The sequence below is a fragment of the Egretta garzetta genome, unplaced genomic scaffold (genome assembly GCF_000687185.1).
Source record: "Egretta garzetta isolate BGI_Z169 unplaced genomic scaffold, ASM68718v1 scaffold363, whole genome shotgun sequence".
Lineage (NCBI taxonomy): Eukaryota > Metazoa > Chordata > Aves > Pelecaniformes > Ardeidae > Egretta > Egretta garzetta.
The window spans coordinates 68,026-79,511 of record NW_009259039.1 but is presented as its reverse complement, the minus strand read 5'-3'; the positions used below and the strand labels follow the sequence as shown (position 1 = coordinate 79,511).

The window sequence follows — 11,486 nt, the reverse complement described above, 5'->3', positions numbered from 1 at the left end:
GGGCAGGGGAGGGGAGGGAGGGAAGGGGTGCCAGCCTGTCCCGGAGAGGGGTTCTTGCAGGCCCCTCCAGTGTGATGTGGCCCCTGCGCCTGGTGTCAGTGGTCAGGGAGAGAGGGGCGTGGTCTCACGAGTTTATTTTTGTGCATGCTTTCTTAATAAAAAGAAAAAGTGAATGTTTATGGTTTAACTCTTTTGGTGCCAGTATTGCATTTTTTTCTCAGCGGTGCCCGTCGGGTGGCCTCGGTTCCCACCTACTTACCTTAGAAACAGAATTTGGGTCTGGACATCACTAAATTAACAGCCCACACCTACACGTACTTTACAACTGAGAGTTTTCAGGATCTCAGGAGAAAGAGTTGAAAGTGCCAGAAAGGGGAAGTGAAAACCATACTGATGCCTGGTGGCTGGCTGCCATGCCCTTCATTAATCTTAGTCCTTTAAGGAAGGACTAATGCAAAAAGCAGATTTTAAATTGCACCCTTTGGAGTACCTAGTGAACATTGGCTTTTCAGGAGTAGTGAACTTTCAAGCTTGGGAAGCACCCCCAAACAGCCTGACTGGGTGAAATTTTTATCTTCTTCCACCAGACAGCGTTGAGAAGCACATCTCTCTTGTCAGGAGCAGGACGTGACTGTGCTCTGCAACAGGCTTGTTCCCCCCCACCTTCTCAGGGTCAGACTGGAGGTTACCACTTCTCAAGTGCAAGGTTTTACCAAATGACTGATAGTCCAGCAGCCACCTAATGTGGTTCATCAATGACTGCAGTTGCTCAAATTCTGCTCGTGTGCTGTCTTAAAATGTAGGAGGTGGATTTGGATAATCTTGGACTACTTTCTGAAAGGAAGATCTGGGACTCTGGTGGTGGAGGGAGTGTTGGGGAGACAGTGAGTGAGTGCATGCTAGCAAACATAGCTAGGGCATGTGCGTTAAACCAGTTACTACTGTATTTGCTGGGACAAAGAAATACCTTGAGCATCTGCCAGGGCATGAGAGTCAGTTCAGTGCAGCTGACTGGGGCGAATGCTCTTCTAATGTGCTGCTGTAAGAAAACGTAGCACTACCCTCTAGGGAAATCTTCAGGGGGAAAAAAAACCCTCAGACCCTAAGTGTAGTCAGAGGAAAGGTGGGATGACAGATTCCAAGGAGACACATCAAAGTTCGTTTCATCGTCTGTTTATCAGAGACAGGAGATGTAGAACACAGACATATGCAGATAACTCTATTTACACTCTCATCTAGCAATTCAGAGGTTAGACTACATGATCCCACCACAAATCATTCTGCAAGCCTGCTTTTTTCTTTAAAGGTTAAAGTACTCGGTGTCTCCTGCTTCACCAGAGTTTTCCCTCAGATTATTACTCTTGGTACTTCCCATCTCTCTAGGGCAGGATATAAAGGGGGTTTAGCTGTCTGATTCAAATCATCTTGGTGCACGGTGTGTGGATCTGCAGATTAATCAAATGTGTTGGAGCAAAAAAAAAGCTGTTAAGTGGCGAGTGATTGATGTGCGGGGCCATAGCTTGCTCCTACAGTGGTGATCAGAAGTCCTGCATTACACTGTGCTGCTACCGTCCTTCTCTGTCGAAGTCTTGCTTCTGTCAAGGGAGTAAGGGATCGAACGTGTTGCTTCCTCAGTAAAGGCACCTTCCAAGATTCCTTGCACTGATTGCCGTGCCTTTGCCCTGAAGTCCCGTCCCACAAAAACGTAGAGTGGGGGGTTGATGCAGCTGTTGGCATATGCAAGTGCTGTAGTGAGGTGATCCCAGAGGATCAATGACTTCCTCAGTCCTGTTCCAAGAGAAGGGACAAGCCACAGAATTCCAACTACGTGGTATGGAGTCCAGCAGATGAAGAATGCAGCTACCACGAGCACGATTGTTCGCAGCGTCCTGTTGCGTGGCTTGTGAAATTGATTTGCACGCATTCTGAAAGCAATAAGGCTGTAGCAAACTGCCATTATGCCAAAGGGGAGTATGAAGCCAAAGACAGCCCTAGTGATGTTTATTGTCATCCAGGCAAGGGATCCAGAATCATCAGTTTCATAGAAATTTTCCCATGAGTAATTACCATTGTAGTCTAAAGGTAAGTATTTTTCCAATAACTCATTTACAGAATCGTAATCTGACATTTCATCATCTCCAAAATTGTACCCACACTCTATTTTGCCATCATGAGCACTAGTGTCACGGTAGTAAAAGACAGGACAAGAGAAAACAAAGGCCAGGATCCAAATGCCACTGCATATTAGTGATACCAATTTCACTGTTCGACGATTTTGACACCAGACAGGTTTCATCACAAGGAGGCACCGGTCAATGCTGATGGCCATGAGTAGGAAGACACTAGCAAACATGGTGAAGATTATGACTGAGGGAATGACTTTGCAGAGGAACCAACCATACAGCCAGTGTTCATTGAGGGCCAGGTGAACAATGGAAAATGGCAAGGACAAGCAGCACAAGAAGTCAGCCACAGCAAGGTTTAGGAACCAGACAATGTTCACAGACCTTTTCATTTTCAGGCCAGCTACCCAGATCACCAATCCATTGCCTGGGATACCTATGATGAAAATGATGATGAAAATAGCAATGGAGACAATGGATTCTGATGCATAATAGACAGCAGCCTCTTCATGTGAACTGCTATTACCCAGGAGTCCAGGCATTCTGTAGCTATAAAACAGAAAGCAAATCAGTAGGCAATTCACACCCTCCTTCCCAAATTCTTCTCTTTATCTGTACTGCAGCACCTGAGTCAGGTGACAGAGGTACACAGCTGTTGGAGTACAGAGGCATCAAGCTATACAAATTTGTGCTAAATTTGTGCTAAATTACTAATCTGACCATTGCACACCTTCATCACTCTGAAGGTGGCTAAGGTACATGAGCCCCACTGTTCAAACAGGGGGGCTGTATAAACTTAAGTTCTATCCATCATCCCCTTTGATTTCAGTCTGGATTTTTTTAGTCTCCACTCTGAAGTGGAGCTCTCTATTCACATGCCCACAGTATCACCAGGTGTAGTTCCTGATCGACTTCCAGCTTTCTGTACGCTTCTTCAGAAAGACTAAGTCAGCATTTTACTTCCTTTTCCTTTTAAACCGAGTGATTTCTTCTGGCATAACCAGTGAAATATGCTTAGGTTGAGAAAGCAATGCCCGTCTTAATGACATAACCCTGTTCCACTCTCTGGACATTATAAATAGAACAGACAGGACAGCAGTTCCTGTTCGCTAAGGGATACTTTTAGGGAAGTCTCAGTGAGCACTTCCTTCTCCCTGCTTTTGCTCTGAGCTCTCTGCTGGTTCCTTAGAAAGCTAGTCTTGATGAGGAGAAAGGCAAGGAATCACTGCTTTAAGAAGAACAGAGAGAGATTTAGTTGCAGAAAGAAAAATTAAAATACAGAGTAATAGCAGTAATGTTCTTGAGCCATTTTAGATGTAAGAAAAGGTGTTGTATCGCAAGACAACGAAGCTGACCCACAGAATACTTAAGTGACCTTTTAAAACTATGAGAATAGTAGTGAAAAAACTTTAATTGCTCAGTTATTCTTGGACTTAGATATTAGTAAATTTAGAAAGGAAAGGAAATCTAGCAAAGTCAAGACAGAACTGAGAAAAGGAGCCTCATCTTCATCCTTTAGGCATTAATAGACTTGTTTATAAAATCCCTGTTAACTAAACCCTTGCCGAATCAATGAAGGAATGCAGGAAACTGAATAGGTGAGAGCTGAATACAGCCTCCAGAAGCAACTGAGGAGACATGAATAAGCCAACCCAGACTGATTCTGTTTTAGCCTCTATCATGCTAGTACTTAAATGCCAGTCAGGGACTGTTGTGCGCAGGACTAAATATCAATATTATTAAAAAAAATACTCCAAATCATCAATCTCTTTCTTGCCTAACATATAATCTAAATGTGGAGCATGTTAGAACCACTTCACCCCAGAGAAACTGAGATAAACAGTTGTAATAAACATTGCAATCCACCACACTCTGGTGACAATTGCTAAGCAGCTTTTAGGTGAGGGTGATCTGCAAGGAAAGCTATGAAAGGAGTCGCTGGAAGGTAGCTGCGGACTTAAACCAAGTTTGTTCCATTTCTTGTGGTCTTGCTGGTCTATGCAGAAGTGACTTTTACAGGGGCAACTGGAGAACAGCGCTGCAAGAGCTGAATCTTGCTGTCTCCCTGTATAGCTACAGAAGATAGTATGAAGAGGACAGGGAGTCAAGGAATGCTGTAAAGATAGTAATGCAAATCCCACTCCAAAGCAAACTGAGGGATGAATCAATCAGAAGATACTGCCCACACTATGTTTTCAAGAATGCTAAAAGGGCTGTTATGTAGTTATGAAGATGGAAGGGGGAACTGGAGGGGAGAGAGAGGTTTTCAGGAGTGAAGAATAAGAAATTGCAAGTTGAAGAGGAAAGCAGAATTCTGCAGCTTATTATACCTACCTGAATGAAGCAGATATTTTGGTGTCTCAGGGAGCAAGTACCATCAGTCCTCTCTCTTGAGTGACTGAAAAAAGAAACTCACGTGATGTTTTAGAAACTGCTTTTTTCCTGTATGTGCATGTGTGTGCTAAGAATGTTCTTTCACCCTGACAGAAAGGCTTAGAAGGACACATATTTGAAGTTCTAGAGATGATAAAGTAAACAAACAGTCAAACAAACCAAAAGAAGCAGTCTCCATACCATAAAAATAAAATAGCGCCCTGAGTCAAAGAATAATGGAAAGCAAGGGAATCACAGGCACAGACATACTGTAGTTTCCAGAAGACAACTGAATCAGACATCTTGCCTGTTGGCATAATGTTGACCTTTGCATAATTTAATTCATAATTCCAAACCCTGACTTGCCACCATCAGGTGTCTGATCTGTTGTCTTGCAGCCACTTCCATGTTTTATCAGATCAGCACACTCACTTAGCTAAATCCCATTTCTGGGATTCTTATCAATCCAAATCAGCTTCTGTCCCAGCTTGAGACAGCTTAGTTCACCAAATACAGAACATTGTACTCAGCAAACCAAAATTGGTCATGTCAATCTATTTGTTGACCTTTCAGGGTAGTTAAAGTCTTCTTGTGCTTTTTGTTGGTTTTGGGTTTTTTTTTTTAAGGAACTTGACTGATGAAATGTTAGAAGTGGTGAACTGAAATGCTGATAGCACAAAATGTGGCAAGACTATAAAAAGAAAATACATCTAGGGCAAGGCATTTCAAATGTGCAACAATAGGGTTTCTGCTCACCCCTCCCAATCTGGGAAATCAAGACTGCCAGCAGAAATTACAAAGCCCAGACATACAAGAATCAGCCTCAGTATTTTGTGTTTGGTCTGGAAAATGAACCAGGATGGAGTGGAGTTCTGCCCCTGAGCATGTCTCTCTGAAACACACAAATGCTGCCTCCAACACAAACCCCATGAAACCACAAAGAAACAGGAAGGCAGGCCAGGGCTGGGCTGTACCCCCAAAGATGGACGGGCTCTCAGCAGCCTGCCAGGAAAATTCCTCTAGCTGCATCTTACTCTCAGCTGCCATCTTTCCTGGGGGACTCCTCAGACCCAGGCAGAAGGTGTTCATGTGAGGGTACTCCTATTGGCTCCTGTTGGCCAAGGGACGTGCAGCCTTTTCACCACCATATGACTTGCTTGCTCTAGTCAAACTTTCCTTTGCAAGAAGGTCCTTCTCTACCAGCTGGCCAGCCCTGATCCTCCCGGTTAAAACCTCTCCCCTGCAGCCAGCCCTGACACAGCAAGCACTTTATCTTTAGTCCAGCCAGCTCACCCTGGGCAGTGATGAGATGATGTTGCACCTCTCTGTATAGGCTTCCAGATCAATGAACCTTTTAAGCAGTTTGACTAATGAAGTGTTTTGCACCTCAGCATAAAGGGCCTAATGATGTAGACACTCAAAGGAGATGGTGCAAAGAGGAAAAAAGACATTTTGTTACTTCCATAAAATGCTTACTTAGATCAGACCAGACCTTTGATTTGCAGCGCTGATGGTAATCCCAAAGCACCACACTGCATTCTTTTCTTCTCTTCTGGATGTCTCCATTCCCCTCACGATAAACAGACTGAGTTAGCTCAGAAAGACTCTAATTCACAGAATCACTGAATAGTTGAAGTTGGAAGACTGGCTGGAGACTGTCTAGCCCAACCCCACTGCTCAAAGCAAGGTTAGCTAGATAAGACTGCCCAGGACTGTCCCCAGTCAGGTTTGAGTATCTCCACAGGAGACTCCACTAACTCTCCAGACAACCTGTTCCAGTGTTCAACCACCCTCACGGTAAAAAACTGTTTTATTGTGTTCAGATGGAACTTCCTGTGTTTCAGTGTGTGCCCATCTCCACTTGTCCTGTCACCAGGCACCGCCGAGAAGAGTCTGGTTCCAATGCCATTAAACACTCCCATCAGACAGATGGTAAGAAAGACCTCCCCCCAAGCCTTCTCTTCTCCAGGCTGAGCAGTCCCACCTCTCTCAGCCTACCCTGCATGACAGGGGTACCACAGTCTTAATTACCTGAGCAGCTCTCCACAAGTTTCACTCCACTATGTCCATGTCTCTCTAGTACTGAGGAGCCCAGAATTAGACCGAGCACTCTAAATGTAGTCTCACCAGTGCTGAGTAGAGGGGAAAGATCACCTCCCTTGGCCTGCTGGCAACACTCCTCCTAATCTAGCCTTCACAGCTATTGGCATTCTTTGCTGTGACGGCACATTGCTGGCTTATGTTTGGCTTTTTGTCCACCAAGACCACAACATCATGATTCTCTGCAAAGCTCCTTTCCCGGTGGTCAGCCCCCAGCATGCGTTAGTGCATGGGGTTCTTCCTCCCCAGGTGCAGGACTTTGCACTTCTTGCTGACCTTCATGAGGTTCCTCTGCCAAATTGTCCAGCATGTCCATGTTCCTCTGAATGGTAGCACAGACAGCTGGTGCATCATCCCCTCCTACCAGTTTTGTATCACCTGCAAACTTGTTGAGGGTGCACGTTACTTCATCATCCAGGTCATTAATGAAGAGTTAAACAGTATTGGAACCAACGTCAACTGCAGCCGGACACCACTAGTGACTGGGCTCCAGCTGGACTTAGTTCTTCTGATCACCACCCTCTGAGCCCAGAAGTTCAGCCACTATTCAATCCACCTATCCAAGTCCACTTACCTAGCCCATACTCTATTAGCTTGTGTATGAGGATGTTCAAATTCAAGTTTATCTTAATGTATAGACTCAACTGGCCACCAAAACAAGTTGGCTAAAACCTTAATGCAAGTTACTATTTATATTGCCATTTCAGGTTTGTTGTTACAAAACTGCATCTGTCAAAATAGTTACACCTAAAAATGTAATCAGTATGTTTACAAAAACCTCCCTCTGGTAAATGTATGCAGGTTGTCTCCAAAACACCTTGCCAAGAACTGAGAATTCCACTTGTATTTCATATTTCTACTACTTCTTCTGCAGCTCTACAAAGCTTTTCAGCCCCTCTCAGATCTCCCACTCATTCCTCTGCAGGTGGAGTGACTAGCTAGCTATGATTTTTCATAAACCCTGAATGTTCCTTGTGTATATGGCAAACCCATGGGCCTAAAACCCCCAAAAAACCCCCAACCTTTCCAAAACTCTCCCTATAAAGCTTAGCCATAACTAGCACAACTGTTTCTCTGCAAAGCATGCTGCAGTGGTCTGGTGGCCATTCTTTGGTACGTGCTTGTTTTCATCATCACAACTGTGCACTTAGTTTCATAGGGACTCTCTAGTGACATCAAGTATTTGCAGGGTTGCCCTGTACCGGTATTCTTCAGGCTCTCCTCTTTAGAAAATCCACTGAATGACTCCAAGGCATTTTTGTATGTTGCTGAGTAAGCTCAGGTAAGCATAAGCTTTGGGCACCAAGCAGAGAACAAAGCTTGGCAGAAGTGGTACATACATAGATCATACATAATTAAAAAGTAGCTCTTCACAATAACAGGTTCTCTGTGCTGGGTGAGTGTTTGGGTCAGATGGTTTGACAGGGCATTTTCAGTGAGGGAAGCAGCATCTGAAATAGTATTTGGACTGTTTTGTAAAAATGCTCATCTTGGGATTAACCTTTAAATTACCTAATGAGTCATTCTGTGAGACTGGTTTCCCGTGTACCTTCTGTGCAGAGAAAGAGCATTCCAAATGTTGGGTCTATCCATTAAGCACATTCTTGAACAATGCCCTATTTTTTTTTTTTCTTAAATAAGCAAAGCAAAAGCCCAAATCATTCTTCTGCATGGATTATTATAAGGCTACCTATGGACTGGCGTGAACTGTGCATTTCACCCTACTTGTGCAGGCCTTTTTATTTACATGCCTTGTATGATTGAACATTGTGGCCTTCCATCCAAGATTTCTGCTATTCCTTGGTTTTCATTCATTGAAAATTTCTGTGTGGGAAGAATATGGATCCTCTATTGCTTTCATAGTCTGATTTTAAATATGTTCTCCTTCAACATTTCAACCTCACTTCTTAATCCTTTAAAAAAAATTAAAAACATTAGCTATTATTGGCAGTGCTTTGTATTTTCTTTGTCCAGAGACACCTGTTTGAAAAAGACAGAAGAATGTTACATTCCTGGCTGGTTAAGTCTCAATGGAATTGAATGGGAAAGATATTCCTGATGTCCTGGTGCTGCTTGTGCATCTTTCCTCACATGCCTTAGAAAAGTTGGCCCTTTGCCAGTCTCTCGGCTTAGATGCTCTCCTTCTAGAAGAACTGTAGGAGGATTGTGGCACACTGAATGGCAGCACAATAAAGAGGCAGGCAAAATTTAATGTTGTGAGTTATGAATTATTGAATTTGGAAAAGCAATCATAACTATACATACAGAGTGATGTACTCTAGATAAGTTATTACCATTCAAAGAAAAAACTTAGCAGTCACTGCAGGAGGTTCCATGAAAAATCATGTCAGCACACAATGCTATTCAAAAGGGAGTATTCAGTCGCTTCTTGAATACTGAGTACTGTGGTGGTCCTTGATCTTAAAAACAACTATAGAATCAGAAATGATACAGCAAGTGATGACTAGCAGCTGTGGCTCAGAATGGCCTCTTTTGGTGGACAAGCTAAATACATGAGAAAGATGTCTCTTTCCCAAGGTGAAGCTAAGTGGTGGTATGAGAGACACATAGAGAAGGTGACACGTGAATTCTTACAGCACAAGAACTAGGAGGTATCAAATGAAATGATCAGGTAGAAGTTTGAAAACAAAAAATTGCACTTTTCTATATTGCACGATTAGATTTGTGGCTCCAGGAATGACATGGGTAGCAAGCAAAAAGTATAAATAAGTTTTAGAAAAGCAATTAGATTAATATGTAGAAGGAAAAGTCTATAAAACACTGCTGACAAATGCACACCAACTCCCTGGCCCACAAAGCCCTTACACTACAGATTTCTAGGCTAGTATATCAGGAAAGTGTAATTCTGTACTGTTTTATAGGCTTTCTTTAAGCAGCTCTGTTCTTCTCCAAGGTTTGCCTCTGATTAACCTCTTTGCCTTAACTCTGGCAGTTTGGCAAGCAATATAACACTGGCATACTGCAAGCAGGGAGGCAGAGCCTCCTTTCACACTGTGGCACATACCTGCATTAAGTATCAGCGCCGTGTATTCCTACTAGTTCTGGTGCAGGCTGCATGAAAGTGTTGAAATCTCTCTTTCCAAGCAGGCTTCTGTCGGCTCCAGCATGCAATCTGGCAGGATACTCACACAGGAGAGTGTGGGCCTCTGCTCCCTGGGGCACCAAGATCTGCCACAAAAGCAGAGCTTGTCAGCCCCTCCCTCCAGCTGCAGAGAAGCAGTGCAAGCCTCCCTGAAGAAAAGGAAGCTGCACTTTGTGTCATTCCATATCTGTTCAGATACTTAGCTCACACCAGTCATGTGTCTTTCGTGTATATTTATGCATACAGCTGTCAACATCTTTTCTGGGAAAAACTAGGCCAGTTACATCTTAGATATGCTAGTTCAATTACAACTATCCTCCTTTGTTAGTCTTAATAACCCAAGACTATTCCTGTCCTTGGCTTCAAAATAGCTTCACTTACCAGATCTATGGCATCAGCAGCACAGAGCCACTTTCTTTGTTTCAAAGTTTTTCTGCTCCAGGCACTGTCAGAGATAAAATGCTGGGCTATTTGGACGTTTGACCCAACAGAGGAACAAGTTTGTTTCACTGATATGGTTGAGGTTTGTTACCATTATCACCACTTACCTCTGGAAACAATGAGAAACAAATTTCCAGATACCATTTCAGCTCTCGCTGGATTAACTAACACTAGTCCATACCACAAAAAAATAATTCCTCAAACTTAGTGCTATTGCATTCGCTTTTTGCTTTACCCTTAGCAATAAACTGCTCACTCAGACTTCCACGGGTAGCTTAAGTTACTTCCTAGCACAGTTAGCTCATGCTATGCCTACCCTTGGCTCTGTGGATATGTAACTTTGTTCACAACTTTTCTTACACCTTTTCTTCCTGTTTTGAGGGAAAACATTTAGTACTTTTAGGACTCAGTCACAGGCTACTACATAGCAGTACACTTCAACGCCAGTCCTTGCTGGGAAGTCGCTATTAAAAAAATAGCAATTTAAATGCTACTAGTCTTTATATTTGATAAATAAACTAGTACCTGTAAACTTATTTTGGCCACTTTCCAGGGAAGCCACACTCCTGAAATGAATGTAGCAGGCATTTTTACCACTTCAGCTGCAAAACTGATAGTGGTGTTGCTGTTTCATCAAAGGCCTCCTGATCCCATCACCGCAGGCCACAGGAAAATCCGTTCCACTTAAAACCCAAGCTTTGGCCCAAGGCTGCGGGAAAGAAAAACACGCAGGGGAGAAATGCCCCAGCCCACGGCCGGGGGCACGCAGGGATCCACCAGCGCCCCCCGATATTTGTGTAGCGCCACAAAACCCAGCCCCACATTTCGGGAGGCGGGCAACGCCAGGGCCTCCCCGGCACCCAAGGCGGGGACCCGGCCTCCCCAAGGGGCGCCTTAGCCCGCCCTCCTCCGCCCGCTCCCGGCATAGCAGCACCCGGGTCCAAGATGGCGCCCTTCATCAGCCCAAACCAAACATGGCCGCACCGGGCCCTGTGGGGGAACTGCCAGGGTTCAAGATGGCGCCAGCTCTCGCTGCTGTGTCAGAGCCGACTCCAAGATGGCTACTCCCCCGCCCCCTTGCTTTGCTGCCAGGATCTAAGATGCCTTCCTCCACGCCTTCAACGTGGCTTGCTTCCCGCCCGGCCGCCCCAGCGCCCCCAGGCGGTATCTGCCCTCATCAAAGATGGCGGTCGGAAGCGCCCTCGGTTATTAGGCTCCGACCCCGCGCTCCTCTCTGGGTTGTTGGGGTTCGCGGCTGAGATGGCGGCGGCTGAGATGGAGTACGAGTCCGTCCTCTGCGTGAAGCCTGATGTTAACGTCTATCGCATCCCGCCGCGCACCTCCAA

General features: G+C 44.6%; 2 protein-coding genes across 11 annotated transcripts in view; one reads left to right on the top strand and one right to left on the bottom strand.

The window, feature by feature from the left end:
* Window positions 1-1,234: 1,234 nt before the first annotated feature.
* The window catches only part of C3AR1 (complement C3a receptor 1), a 13,691-nt gene continuing 3,439 nt past the window's right edge, over window positions 1,235-11,486 (bottom strand). Inside the window, exons 1-4 of one of the 10 annotated variants that reach the window (XM_035890530.1) lie at window positions 10,248-10,970; window positions 10,081-10,144; window positions 4,458-9,785; window positions 1,235-2,672 (exon numbers count right to left, since the gene is read on the bottom strand). In XM_035890530.1, coding sequence (XP_035746423.1) covers window positions 1,553-2,665 — 1,113 coding nt within the window. In that variant the 5' untranslated portion in view covers window positions 2,666-2,672; window positions 4,458-9,785; window positions 10,081-10,144; window positions 10,248-10,970 and the 3' untranslated portion in view covers window positions 1,235-1,552. Of the gene's footprint in view, window positions 2,673-4,457; window positions 10,971-11,486 lie in introns of those variants that run through there. The other 9 variants (XM_035890533.1, XM_035890527.1, XM_035890534.1 and 6 more) reach the window with 9 other exon arrangements.
* The window catches only part of NECAP1 (NECAP endocytosis associated 1), a 5,634-nt gene continuing 5,120 nt past the window's right edge, over window positions 10,973-11,486 (top strand). The window contains exon 1 of the mRNA XM_009634937.2: window positions 10,973-11,486. Within this exon, the coding sequence (XP_009633232.2) occupies window positions 11,086-11,486 (401 nt within the window). The 5' untranslated portion in view covers window positions 10,973-11,085.